We start from the raw sequence: 14,552 nt of genomic DNA, 5'->3' as shown, positions 1-14,552 counted from the left end.
CAGCCGCTCCGCGGCATGTGGGATCTTCCCGGACCGGGGCACGAACCCGCGTCCCCCCTGCATCGGCAGGCGGACTCTCAACCACTGCGCCACCAGGGAAGCCCATATGGCTTGTCTTTTCATTCTCTTAATTGTTTTTATTTAGAGCGAAGTTTTAAATTTCAATAAAGTTCAGTTTATCACTTTTTTCATTCATGGACTGTGCCTTTCGTGTTGTATCTAAGAAATCCTTACCTGAGTCAAGTCACAAAGATTTCCTCTTACTTCCTACTAGAAGTTTCATATGTTTACATTTGGAATTTATGTCTATGATTCATTTTATGTTAATTTTTCTGTAAACTGAGGTGTGGGTCAAGGTTAACATCTTTGCATAGGGATATCCAATTTTTCCAACACAATTTGTTGGAAAGACTATATCTTCTCCTTTGGACTGCTTTTAGACCTTTGTCAAAATCAATTTAACACATTTTATAGGTCATTTTTGAACTCTCTATTCTGTTCAGTTTATCAATGTGCATATTCATTTACCAGTATCATACAATCTTAATTACTGTAGCTTTACAGTAAGTTGTAAAATCATGTATTATGAGTTCTTCAACTTTAAGCTTTTTAAAAAAATTTTCTCATTACTTTGCTTTTCCATATAAATTTTAGAATCAGCTTATCAATATCTATAAAATCCTTCTGTCATTTTGATTAGGGCTGCATTTAATCTATAGTTCAATACAGGGAGAATTGACACCTTAACAATATCACATCTTCCAATTCATAAATACAGCATATTGCTCGTTTATTTGCATCCTCTTTAATTTATTTCATCAGTGTTTTGTAGAATTCAGTGTTCAGATCCTACACATATTTCATTAGATTTATACCTACTATTTATTTTGGGGAGTACTACTCTTAATGGTTCTTCAAAAACATTGAAATCCAATTGTTTTTTGCTAGGGTGTAGAAACACAATTAATTTTGTATATGACCTTGTATGCAGCAACCTTGCTAAACTCATTATGAGTTTTAGGATCTTTTAGAAGCTTTTTTGTAGATTCCCTGGGTCTGCATAGATCCTCTGCAAAAAATAAACAAGTTATTTCTTCCTTTGCAATCTGTGTGTCTTTTACTTCTTTTTCCTGCCTTATTGCCTTGGCTCATTCAATAAGGCGGACACCCTTGACTTGTTCCTATTCTTTTACCATTACATGTGATGTTACCTATGGATTTTTTAGAGATACCTTTTATCGGGTTGAAGTCTTCTCTTTTATTTCTAGTTGCTGAGAGTTTTTATCATAAATGGATATTGAATTTTGTTAAATGCCTTTTTTGCATATAATTTGTTAATATGGTTAATTGTATAGATTGATTTTCAAATAATTAACTAGTCTGTATTATCTGGATAAACCCCACTTGGTTGTGATTTATTTTCCTTTTTATACATGCAATTTGCTGTTATCTTATTGAGGATGTTTATGACTATCCTCATAAAATATATTGAACTGTTTTTATTTCTTGTAATGTCTTTGCCTGGTTTTGGTAACATGGTAATTCTGGCCCCATAAAATAAGTTGGAAAATATTCCCTCCTCTGCTATTTTCTGGAAGAGATTGTGTGAAAAGGTATTTATTTCTTAAATGTGGTAGAATTCACCAGTGAAACTCACCTTTGCCTAGAGTTTTCCTTGTTGAAAGGTATTTTACTCAGAATTTAATTTCCTCAACAGTGTAGGATGATTCAAGGTATCTATTTCTTCTTTAGTGAGATCTATAATCTTGTGTTTGCAAAGAATTGGTTAATTTCACCAAATTTATCAAACTTATGGGCAGAAAGTCACAATGTTTGTAGAGTCTGGATTTATTTGCATTCTTTCGTTTCTGGTAACAGTAATAAGTGTCTTCTCTCTTTCATAGTCAATCAGTCTAGAGTTTTATCAATTTTGTGGATCTTTTCAAAGAACCATCTTTTGGTTTTATTGCTTTTTCTCTATTGTTTTATGTTTTCCATTTCATTGATTTCTGCTCTTTATTGATTTTTTTCTTCTTCTTGCTTTGGATTTATCTTACTCTTCTTTTCCAGTTTCTTAAGGGAAGCTTACATTATTGATTTGAGATCTTTCTTCTTTTTCACTAGAACCATGTAAAGTTATGAGCTTTCCTCTAAGCCCTGCTTCAGGTGAATCTCAGAAAGTTTGAAATGTTGCATTTTCTTTCATTTAGTTCAAGATACTTTTTAATTTTCTTAATACTTCTTCTTTGACTCATGAATTATTTTAGAAGTGGTTTGCTTAATTCCCAAATATTTTGAGGTTTTTCAGATAAGTTGTGAATGTGAATTTCTAGTACCGTTCTGTTAGGATCTGAAACATGGGTTTATGATTTCAGTTCTTTCACATTAGTTAAGGTTTATTTTATGGCCTATAATGTGATCTATCATGAATATTCTATGTGTACTCGAGGAGAATGTGTGTTCTGCTGTTGTTAGAGCATTTTATAAATGTCAGGTCGAGTTGAGTGATAGTGATGTTCAGGTCATCTATACGCTTAATGATTTCCTGCCTGGTTGTTCTATCAGTTATTGTGAGAGGCATGTTGAAATCTCCAAATATAACTGTGGGCTTATCTATTTCTTTTTTAGAACTATCAGTTTTTGCCCCATGTATTTTGTTGCTTTATTATGAGTTGCGTATATATTTCAGATTGTTGTGTCTTGGTAAATTGATCCTTTTATCATTGTGTAATATTCCTTTTTCTTCCTGATAATTTTCTTGTCATCATGTATACTGTGTCTAATACTAATACAGGCACTCCAGCTTTCTTTGGATTAGTGTAATTCTGAGTGATTTGGGATTGTGTCCTGAACGTTTTAAATATCAGGTTGTGATCTGAGTCCTGTTAAAATCCTCTGAAGAAGGTTGGAGTTTTTGTTTGTTTGTTTCAACAGGCAATCAACTGGTTAGCTTCAGACTGAAAATTCTGTCTTGGCTTATGTGGTCAATGGCTGTACTATCAGTTCATCTTTCAAAAGCTTTGCTGTGCTCCTTTACATCTGCCCCACGCATGCAGCTCTCATCGGCTAATCTGGTATTTAGTTGGGGGATTATGTAATGGTTCAGATCTCAAAGTCTTTGCTACAGTGCTCAGATTCCCTTTGCCTTTGAGGCAACCATGCATGTGCAGTTTGGAGTTGAGTTAGAACTTGTATTGGTTCATGTATAGAATTAGTAAACTGCCTAGCTTTCTCTTCTCTGAGATTTCCCCCATGTTTTTCACATCACTTGGACTTCCTTTCCCAAATCTTTGGCTAGAAAGACATGGTTTCTCTTGTAATTTTAGCTTCCCAATATACCTCACGGTTTACATAAATGGGGTTGTTTGGGGGACAGTGAGATTAGAGAGAAAATAGAGGAAAAACTAAACGAGATTTTGGACCACAGGGGTGCTTTGCCTGATTCCTCTGGTCAGACAGCTTGTTTTTTCTCAGGATTTTAGATTCTCGTTTGGCCAGGACTGCCATCATGCAGCTCCTTGGCTGGAATCATCCTCAGAGCAGGAAAAAAGAGAGGAAAAAGAGGAAATAAAATGAAACAGGAATACCCATCATACCCTTTGGCTTGCAAGGCCTTCTTGTACTCTGGCCAGAAAGATTGGGTTCCTCTCATAGATTTTGCTTGCCCAGTGCTCGGTTCCACACTGGGGCTGCTCTTGGGTTAAAGATGGGAGACAAACAAAGCGGGGAAACGATGAGAAACGCATCCTGTAATGTTTGCTCTTTACGTTTTGGCTCCCCCCGCCCCCGCCCCCGATCTGCCTCTATTGTTAACTTTTCAGAGTCCTTGAGTGGTTGCTTTTTGTAATTAGAGCAGACTTTTTAGCAGTAATCAGTGGGAGAGAGAGGCTTTCTCCATGTTGACCAGCACAGAAAGTACGAACCCCTCCATATTTTTCTTTATTCCAATGTCTTTGGCAACTTTATTTCCTTCTTTTTTTTCTTTTTAGTCAAAGATCTAGCAAAAAAACTGATGGAAATCATTCACAACCAAATATTGGCATGTACAATCTTTCCTTTCTTAAACTGATCTATCGTAGCACGGCAACATTTTCCAAAGGCAAGACCCTAATGAGCAGATATAGGCACCAAGCCATTAATCAAAATTACACCAACACCAAAGCAGTTAGCCTCCTGTGTGCATGTTATTGTTTGTGTAATTTCATTATACTTCTGGCAGTGTATACTTGTTAGTTATGTTTCTATTTTGGTTTAAGACAATCTCTTTTATATTAGCAACATGCAAAATCAAATGTGAAATCCTTCCAGATAAATGTCAGTAGACAGGGTTTGCTTCTATAGCATTTAGAATATTTTGGTTTCTAATAAGACACATATTTCTTAGAATCTTTGTTTATTTTTGGTAAAAAGCAGTCATCAGCAAATTTTAACTTTTATATATTTTCGTAACATATACCAATAGCCTACCAGCCTGTTTGATTATAAGCATGGAACATGTCATTTTCATCTTTGGCCTTAACTCATACCTTGCTTTTGACTACAACGTCTTCAGTACAAGCACTTACACATGTTTTCCCCATTATATATAAACCAAAGATGCCATAGCACACAAAGGTATTTAGAAAGATCAGATGAAACCTTCTAGTTTTATAAGCTACTCCTCCAGAAACAAACTCTGTTTCTACATCACATTTTCCATACTTGTCATATTATCATCAGCTGCTTCTATATCCCCAAAGAATGCTAACGACTGATCGATAACCCAGACATGTCTGGCCGTGGCCTACATGTGCCCTGGGTAGTTCATTTATTTGCCTTGGTGGATTTGCTAGAGTAGAATTTAATCAATAGCTAATTCATTAATTCTGGTCCTCGAGAATGTAGAGACTGCACTGGATGAAGATAGCTAGCTGGCTCTGGCTTTGATTGAAATATGACAAACACTGCAACTGACAGCTTTACTGGGTACTGTAAAGTTCACCCCAATAAGTTCACTTATTTATTCTCCATAAATGGATAAGCTAAGAAAAGAACATAAACAAGGAAGAGTTTTTATTACATGACTGGACTGCTATTCCAAGATGCATGATTTCCAGGCATGAAGCTCAAGGGAAAGCAGAAAGAGAGAACACAGATCGTGTCTCTCATTGCCTTTAATGGGATCCATGGCAGTTTTTACAGTTCCAAATCAGTTTGGGGCTGTATTATTGATGCGAAGGCTGAGGCATAATGTCTTTGTAGCATTCACAAATAATTGTTTAAATGTTTGCCTCAAGCTCCTGAATGATATAAATGATATTTTTACACACCAGCTTCCTTATGATAGCAGCACAGGATCTGTGTCTCTAAATGAAGGTTAAACCACTATCTTCATTTAGAAAGCCCCCTAGCTTTTCAAAGTACATAGCGGGCATAGCGGGTGGTTGAGGATGGCATGACAGGTCATAGCTTGTGGAAAAAGAACTTTCCCCTTTTTGCCTCACCAAATTTGGGTGAAACTTTGAGGCCTCTATATTTTTATACTATGACATTGGATATCAGGAAATCTCTTCTATCATTATATTCCCTCTCTGATTGTTTTCAGTGACTGAGAGCTTGAATACTGAAGTAATAATTTTACAATTAAAAACAATTTTTTGAGCCATGTTTTATTTTTTTAAATGGGGAGTATGCTGGACTGTAGATGTAGAATGTCAGATCACTTCTTCGTCCATATTCTCCACTCCCCTTCTCGCCAGTATGGTTAACTTGAGACAGCTTTTAATTTGGACTGGAATTGTCTACTTGAGTCTTTGAAGGATATGGGAAGACCTCTCAAAAGAGATCATTTAGAGTGTATTTAGAACTGATGCACACATCCAGTCAATAGTCTGATAATCATAATGGCTTTCAGGAAATAGTAGTTCTGATGGCCAATGAATTCTGATCATCAAACTCAGTGTTTGATCAGGAGACCTTACAGAATATTGAGCTTATTCTTAAGACTCTGCCAGCACTATTTCCATTTTCTCACTTCCCTCTCTTTCCCAAACTCCTTTTAACTTCTTAACTTTTTTCAGTTCCCACAGAAGCAGCTCAATCACTAAGCTTTTGAGAGGCCTTTGTATGCATCTCGACAAAATCCAGTTTTTCCTCCCAATTCACTTTGGCCTTTAACTGCCGCTTTATCCCTGGCTCCCTGATCACTCATTGGTTTCTTTTATTGGTTTCATTCTAATTCCATTCATTAATTGTGGGTGTCCTCAACAGAAAGACTCTCTCTGCTACTCAAATAGTTCAAATATTCTCACAGTTTTCATCATACTGATGTCTCAAGATCTCTGTCCTGGTTTTCTCCCTAAACTCCAGTCCCATATATTCAATTGCCTATTGATTTTCTATAATGATAGGCACCCATCACTTCCATAACCTCAAGCCTTAATTCTCATCTAACCCAATTTTTCCAACATCCGTTTCTGCAAAGGCACCACCGCCTTGCATATGATCACAGACGTCTAGCTTTGATTTTTTTTTCATCCTCTGATTTCACTCAATATCAGTTTTAGTCTGTTTTCTTTTGGGGCATCTTCTCATAGCTGTTCCTATTCTCCATTTCCGCCACCGCAACCCTAGCTCATGCTTTATCATTTATGTTGACGTACTTGTCTTAATTCAGTGAGATACAAGGAGGAAAGGCTTTACTTTCTTCCCCAACTCTTGAAAAACCTTTCAGGAATACCTTATGGCCTTCACATTATCTTTTAGTTATGAGTCTCATTTTAGTCATTAAGATTCATGATCAAGTATTAAAAAGTCCATTCTGGGAATTTCCTGGTGGTCCTGTGGTTAGGACTCCATGACTCCACTGGAGGGGGCATCATAGGTTCGATCCCTGGTCAGGGAACTAAGATCCTGCATGCCACACAGTGTGGCCAGAAAGAGTCTAGCAAAAATTAAAAAAAAAAAAAAAAAAAAGTCCATTCCATCTCCAGCAAAATATTAAGCTCACATGTAGTTCAAATATTCCACCATTTCACAGGCTCAGACCTGATCCCAGTTTGCCCTTTCTCCCTCCTTGCTCTTTCTTGCCTATTCCCTTTCATTCAAATGTGCCTCTTCCCAATGTTACTATTTTACTTCCATCACTGGATAGCTATCCAAGCCCTCTCTGTGGAAGGTGGCACTTTTTTGAACAATTGTGTTTTCCTTGAGAGAACCCATGAGGATCTCCCCAAAGCCAAGTTCTCTCACATGAGTGTTGCCCTCTGCAACTGATCTGTGGTGCCAACAGAGCAAGACACACCAAACACTCTTCTTGCTGGAGCCCCCTCCCCAAAAACCCACCATCATGGTCAGTGTAACCTCAAGGGAGCTCAAGCCTAGCCATCTTGCAAGACATCCACTGGCTCATAGGAAATGCACTCATGTGTGCCATGCTAAAGATCGACGGTGTGGCAATCTTGTCTTACCCTACCATTAGAGCGGCTCCAGACAATATCTGGCCATTAGAATTCTCTAACTGAGAAGCAAGCACCTTTTCTGTGGTCATATAGGCTGCCAACCCCCATGTCAAGCTGCCCCAAACGCCTTTCTGTACTTCCCTCCAGGGACAGCTGCAAATTGGGCTTAGATATTTCTGCATCTCAGGAAGTACCAACCAGGAGAAGCAAGTGCTTCCAGTTTCTCTGAGTGATGTATTTAGAATTCCTTCCTCAGCCTTGAGAATGTTTAGGGGTGGACTGGGGGTGGATTTTAATGTCACTCTTCACTAACTAAATCATTCCTCTTTCACTCCATGGCTCAAAAATCTACAGTGGTTTTCCAATGCACTCAAAAATGAATCCAAAGTTATTTCCATGTTCTATAAAACCCTACAGGATCTGCAGTCCCCAAACCCACACTCCCAACACCCACCTGCTTCATTTTCCATCATCCTCTTGCTCAGTCTAGCTCTGTCCTACTAGATTCTTTGATTGTCCTTCAACAAGCCATGTGCACGGATGTCTCAAAACCCCTATACCTCCTGTTCCCTCCGCCTAGAAACTCCTGTTCACTTGCTTCATCCCCTTTCGGATTTCTGCACAGAAGAGCCAGGCCTTCTCAGACAACCAGTGTAACATATTGTACACTTACGTGTTTGTTTACTGTCCCACCTTCCCCCAGCAAAATGTAAGTTTTGTGAAAGAAGGAACTTTGTCTTGTTTATTTGTAAGTATAGGACAATGCTTGACATATAGGAGGTACTTAATAAATATTCATTAAAATTCAAAAACTCTCCTAGAGTTCTGTTTATTTTGGGTTGGTTTGGGTGATGGGTCAGTGTTAAAAGGCAGCTTTATCCTCAGAACTCAGAAGAATCTTTTTATTTGGGGGGAGGGGGTTATTTTTTATTTAAAAAAATTTTTTAAACAATTTTATTGGAGTATAGTTGCTTTACAATGTTGTATTAGTTTCTACTGTATAGCAAAGTGAATCAGTTATATGTATACATATCTCCACTCTTTTTTAGATTTCCTTCCCGTTTAGGTCACCACAGAGCACTGAGTAGAGTTCCCTGTGCTACACAGCAGGTTCTCATTAGTCATCTGTTTTATACATAGTAGTGTGTGTATATGTCAAAATCCCAATCTCCCAATTCGTCCCCCCCTTCCCCACCTTGGTAACCATAAGTTTGTTCTCTACATCTGTGACTCTATTTCTCCTTTGCCAGTAAGTTCATCTGTATCACTTTTCCAGATTCCACACATAAACGATATTATACGATATTTGTTTTTCTCTTTCTGATACCACTCAGAATGGCCATCGTCAAAAAATCTACAAACAATAAATGATGGAGAGGGCGTGAAGAAAAGGGAGTCTCCCTACACTGTTGGTGGGAATGTACATTGGTAAAGCCACTGTGGAGAACAGTATGGAGGTTCCTTAAAAAGCTAAAAATAGAGCTACCATATGACCCAGCAATCCCACTCTATTTCCGGAGAAAACCATAATTCGAAAGGATGCATGTACCGCAATGTTCATTGCAGCAGAATCTTGCTGTTTGTTCCCTTTTAGAAGCAAGATACTTAACGGAGGAATTCATCATCGGTCATCCTCAGTTTGGGGCCATCGTTTAAGTTCCTACATAAGAGAAAACCCCACTAAACCGTCTTTCATACTTAAGTTACCACGGAAGCTCACTGATATTTCTCCCTACCCCTAGTCTCTTCTACTCTAATCTGTCAGGGTATTACCTCTAAAAGGACTTTCTATTCTGCTAGTTATACCACTGCACGATCACCCTATTTCACCATCAAATTCCTCAACATAGTATTTGAGGGACTTCATAACGTTCTTCTTAAGTTCAAACTGACCTTCCATTATTGCTGGATGTAAATCATTCGCTCGTCAGGTTGGTCCCGTTACTGTTCTCCGTATGGCCAGGCTGCTTCTCCCTCTTATTTTTGCTTATATGAATCTTCCTTCTCAGAATTCTTCCCATCCTCTTATTCCAATTCAAGTCCACATCCACTTCTCCCATGAAACCTTCGTTGTTCGTCTAGACACAGTGATCTTTGTTTATGTGTTTCTGTAATACCTGTAGCCTCAACTACACACTTAAACACTTGATTTCACACTGCTGTATAATATTTGACATGCTTCAGGTATGCATGTTTCACATCTCCTCATACTCAAGGGCACAGAGTTTTTACCTTTTGATATTTTACTGACTACAAGTTATGCTTAATATTCTAGTGGATAATTAAACATTCAGTTATTTGATTTGAGAGCAGAGAATTAATATTGTTATCATATTACTCATATTACATTTATTTAGTCTTATATTAAAAGTGTCCTGATCATTTTTGATAACCACAATCTGGAATAGTATTGAAGAGCTTGAATGTTATATAAATGACTGACAAAAATGACCAAGCTGAATAGGAATTTTTTTTTTTTTTTTTTTTTTTTTTGCTGTACGCGGGCCTCTCACTGTTGTGGTCTCTCCCGTTGCGGAGCACAGGCTCTGGACGCGCAGGCTCAGCGGCCATGGCTCACGGGCCCAGCCGCTCCGCGGCATGTGGGATCTTCCCAGAACGGGGCACGAACCCGTGTCCCCTGCCTCGGCAGGTGGACTCTCAACCACTGCGCCACCAGGGAAGCCCTGAATAGGGATTTTTAAAAGGCCTCTGTAAACATGATCAGGGAATGTACAGCTATTTACAACAGTTTAGATGGATGTCTTAAAGTAATGTGAAGATTTTTCTCCTTTGGCCCAAACAAGAACATTTTGACAAAATTGTGATAAAATATTAGAATAAAATGTAGAGCACCAAGGGAACCGTAACTCTCCATAGAAGTTTTTTCTGAACTGTATCATTTTAATATTTACCAGTAAAGGTAAGTGATAAAGAAATGATTTTCCCATAATTATTTCTATCTTCAATGTTATTTTGTACTTCTTGAGCTGAATGTGATGATTATTGTGGTGATGGTGGCCACAGGGGTGTATAGTAGTAACAGAAGTAGAATAGTAAATCTACTAACAATATGACAGACTTAAAAAGAAATAGTCAATAGCTCTGACTAGACTTTCTAAACACCCAGTGAATCGTGCTAAAATGTGTGTAAACATTGTGTCCTTTATTAGAAGCTCTATTAAGGTAGCTTAAATTTTATTCCTTAGTGCTCTGGAAGCTCAGTGAACTCTAATTGTCACTTTATGAACAAATCTACCCCCCAAAAAGAAGATCTATTTGAGGATTCATGATCATGTTTCTGCATGAGCCCCACCTTTACTGATGTATTAAAACAAACAAAAAAAAACCCTTCAGTTTGGTTCCCCAATATTTCACATTAATTCCTATGGTTTAAGAACGTTCCTTCTATTTTACTCTTAAACATCAAAGCAATGAAACCATTAATCCAGTTAATAATGGTGTGCATTTCTCAGAGATGTCTTTCATTTTAAATCAACAACCAAAAGATTTTTCAGTGTTACTCCCATGGGTTCTAATGAGAGGTGGACAGGTGTTAAACACCCTATTCTTCTTTGATCACGTTCATTAGTGTACCTGACTCAGATCCTCAACATCAAAACTGCTCTTGCTATTATTAAAAATATAGGTGGTCTCACTTCACAGTTATTCTGTGCAACACAGAGAAGTTACAATGGCATGGTTCTACATGGTGTTTTCTAGACTTTGCTAGTTTGCCAGCTTTTGGGGATAAGTCCGACCTTTGAAAGTCACTTAAATGTAGTCTTTCCTGTAGTTGATTATGCAATGAATACAAAAGAGGTATCTGCAAAACGTAGAATTAATTTTGAGAGTTGGATAAAGACCTTAGAAGAATAATGGTGACTATACAAGTCACCTGTGAAACTGTTCTCTCATAGGTGACATTAATTTCTTATCTATAGAGTCTTATTAGTGAAAGTGTTATGTTTGTACCTCTAAGAAAAGGAAACAATTTTCTTTTTTAGCAGTCTATTAAAATGTCAAGGTTTATCTTGACTGCGGCTTTTTAATGTAAATGTTTGGGCCTAATTGAATTCCTCACATGTGATGTCACTTAGAATTCTGATAGGGTCCAGTAAAATTTGGCCTGTAAAGACATACTTCTCCTGAAAATAAAAGGTATAGCAAAAATATTATTTTACACAGTGGCAGAAAGATGGTCAACATAAGTTATTGTGATTATTTTAATATCTTAAAGTATAGGGACTAAACTCATATGTGCTTACTGGAAGGTTTTATATGTAAAGCTGACCTCTAACTATTTGTGAATGGTTGTTATGGTTGAAAATTCTAGAATTAAAACAATAAAAGTAATCTTGAGTATCAGAGTTCCATCCTCTTTTTTGAAAATAATGAGAAGAAAAATAATTATTTTACATTTACCTAGTGTTTTGCAAATAACAGACTTTCCTTGCTGTGCTGAATTGCAAAAATATGTCATGTCCAAATCTCTGGGGCTTTATTAAAACTTTAACTACTTTCTTCTTATAGACTTCTTAAAAAAATACTAAAGATAGTACAGGTATGTCATCTGGACTGTGTCATTCTGACAAGTAGACCTAAGTGCAGAATTAAAGTTCTGCACATTAACCTGAGAGTAGATCATTGTATTCAGGATTCACTCTTCTGTGAACAGCTTTAGGTTATGATCTCACTCAGTACAGCAGATGAAATATTAATAGACCATTGAAAATGCAGTAAAGTTTTGGTGCCATGTTATGCCTTCATTGTATGCCAAACCACCCAAGACTGTATATTTATATGTTTAGAAAAAACCGTGGCTCAATTTTTAAAAATCAAACATCTTCAAGAAGATAATAATATAAAGGAGTTTGTTATGGGAATCTCTAATTCCACTATTTCTGACCACAAAACATATTTGATCATGGTATATAAAGAACTATTGCAGAATTAAATCTGTTTCTATGAGTCAAAAAATTAAGATAAAGTATATTTGGAGGGAGCTTATCAACTTTATCAATTGATAAAATTGATAAATGTTATATATCAATAAATAAATTCATTGATAAATTTTATCAATTGATAACTGATCAAAAGATTTTATCAATTTGGTCATGTACTTTGGCTATAAGTAACAAAAGAACCAACAGTAGAGGCTCAAGTAAGTAGCTCTAGAGGTAGATTGTTGTTGGCATTGGTTCAGTTATAACAGATACCGCAGAGGCATCTTTGTGATTCTTATGGTCTTCCCCAAATGGTTGCAAGAAGAATGAGGTGATTGCCAAAGTTCCAGACATCACGTTTAGCAGAAAGAAAGAAAAGGGGAAAAGGTGACAGCCACATCAAGGAAGCTAAAATTTCCTAGGGACCTTTATTAGAATCCCACCATCTTCTGGTTGCATCCCTTTGAGCGGCTATGGGTCACGTGGCTAGTCCTAGCTGAGGGAAGAAAGGCAAAGGAGAAGGGGATTATAAGTAGGGATTAGCTCTGACACATATTCTAATTTCCACCCTATTTACTAAGTCAAATTATTTGTGTCTTGTTTTTTCTTATCAACCAAAACTTTCTGTTGATTTTCTGACTAGCCACAAACAATGACACTTTCTTTTTGCCTCTGAAATTTAAAGTGGGGGACCACCGGACTCATGTCATGTGTTATTCTCCCAAAAGCTTAAATGGTTTTGATTGATTCTCAAAACATAGTCTATGGTAGTAGCATATATCAGAATATATATTAGTATATGTATTCTTTTGCTCCAGCTTTTTAATTAGGAAGTTGTTGATGAAATAGACCATAGTGGGAGGCAGATGAGACTGATAACAGCAATGTTAAATGTTGCCTTTTCAGAAATACTGATTATTCTGTCCATTGCAGATCCCTTCAGATTGATTGGATGTCTCCAGGGAAGCCAAATGGCATCATTCTGGGTTATGATCTCTTACGGAAAACATGGCGTTCATGCCTTAAAATCCAGCAGTCAGTGAAGGGCCACAGTCATGAACTCTGCAGAGCAGTGAAGTGTCAAAAGCCTGAAACTATCTGTGGACCCAGGTGCTACTCCCCTGAGGCTAAGGTATATCTTTTCAAACTAGTCAGTGAAATATGTTTTTCTCGCTAAACACTCCAAGTGAAATCACATGCTTTTTTTTTTAACATATATAATTTTATTTCTCAAGTATACTTCAAGAAAGCTGGGAAAAAAAGAAATTACTATTCAACATAACAAATTAAAATTATGACTTAATTTTTTAAAGATTATCTGCTATATCTATGATAAATGATATTGCTATCAAGTGACCTCCAGAAAAGTGAGAGGATACTTTTAATATTTTACATTTGTGTCTGAGGAAATCACTTGCTTCTTAAACCATGATTTATCATGATCAAGATTTCCACCTATCAAGAAGACCCCATGGAAAAGGAAGGATGCTTATACAAATCCTCTCTTCCTGATGAGCATTTTAGCCTTGTCATTTTTCATCACCTTCACAGGAAAATGAGTTTATTGAAATGATAAGGAACCTCCCGAATTTGTTTGATTGAGTGACTTGAATTTTCTTTACAACAAATCCATTCAGCTACAAGTGGGTGTTTGTTTACATGACACTGATGAGTAACTGTCATTGGGACCTTTCATGGTTTGATTGAAACATTTTTAAATTATGGCCATTTGCAGATTAGTGTTCATATTAGTTGCAGTTTAAGAATCAGATCAATAATACAGCCAGACAGAGGGGTTTGTAAATGGTTTTTATTGATAAATGATGCAGAAAATCCTTAGTTTGAAGATAGGATTTCACATAATGAAATAATGTTCCTGTTTGTCAACAACATCACACATGTAATGACTAAAGCTACTACTAAATTCAAAAGATTCACTGCAAAAGGACATAGTAATTATGAAAGTAAGTTGTTGAAGCAATATGGATCAAAATACAAATTAGTATGGGGCTTCCCTGGTGGCGCAGTGGTTGAGAGTCCGCCTGCCAGTGCAGGAGACACGGGTTCGTGCCCCGGCCCGGGAAGATCCCACATGCTATGGAGCGGCTGGGCCCGTGAGCCATGGCCGCTGAGCCTGCGCGTCCAGAGCCTGTGCTCTGCAACGGGAGAG

General features: G+C 37.2%; 1 protein-coding gene across 1 annotated transcript in view; it reads left to right on the top strand.

Annotated features, from left to right (window-relative positions):
- Positions 1 to 14,552, top strand: part of USH2A (usherin) — a 773,469-nt gene that overhangs the window by 543,134 nt on the left and 215,783 nt on the right. Inside the window, exon 47 of the mRNA XM_007466317.1 lies at positions 13,316 to 13,514. Coding sequence (XP_007466379.1) covers positions 13,316 to 13,514 — 199 coding nt within the window. The remainder of the gene's footprint in view (positions 1 to 13,315; positions 13,515 to 14,552) is intronic.

This window comes from Lipotes vexillifer, unplaced genomic scaffold (genome assembly GCF_000442215.2).
Source record: "Lipotes vexillifer unplaced genomic scaffold, Lipotes_vexillifer_v1.1 scaffold139, whole genome shotgun sequence".
NCBI lineage: Eukaryota > Metazoa > Chordata > Mammalia > Artiodactyla > Lipotidae > Lipotes > Lipotes vexillifer.
The sequence above is the reverse complement of the archived record's forward strand: the minus strand, read 5'-3'. Positions and strand labels throughout refer to the sequence as shown.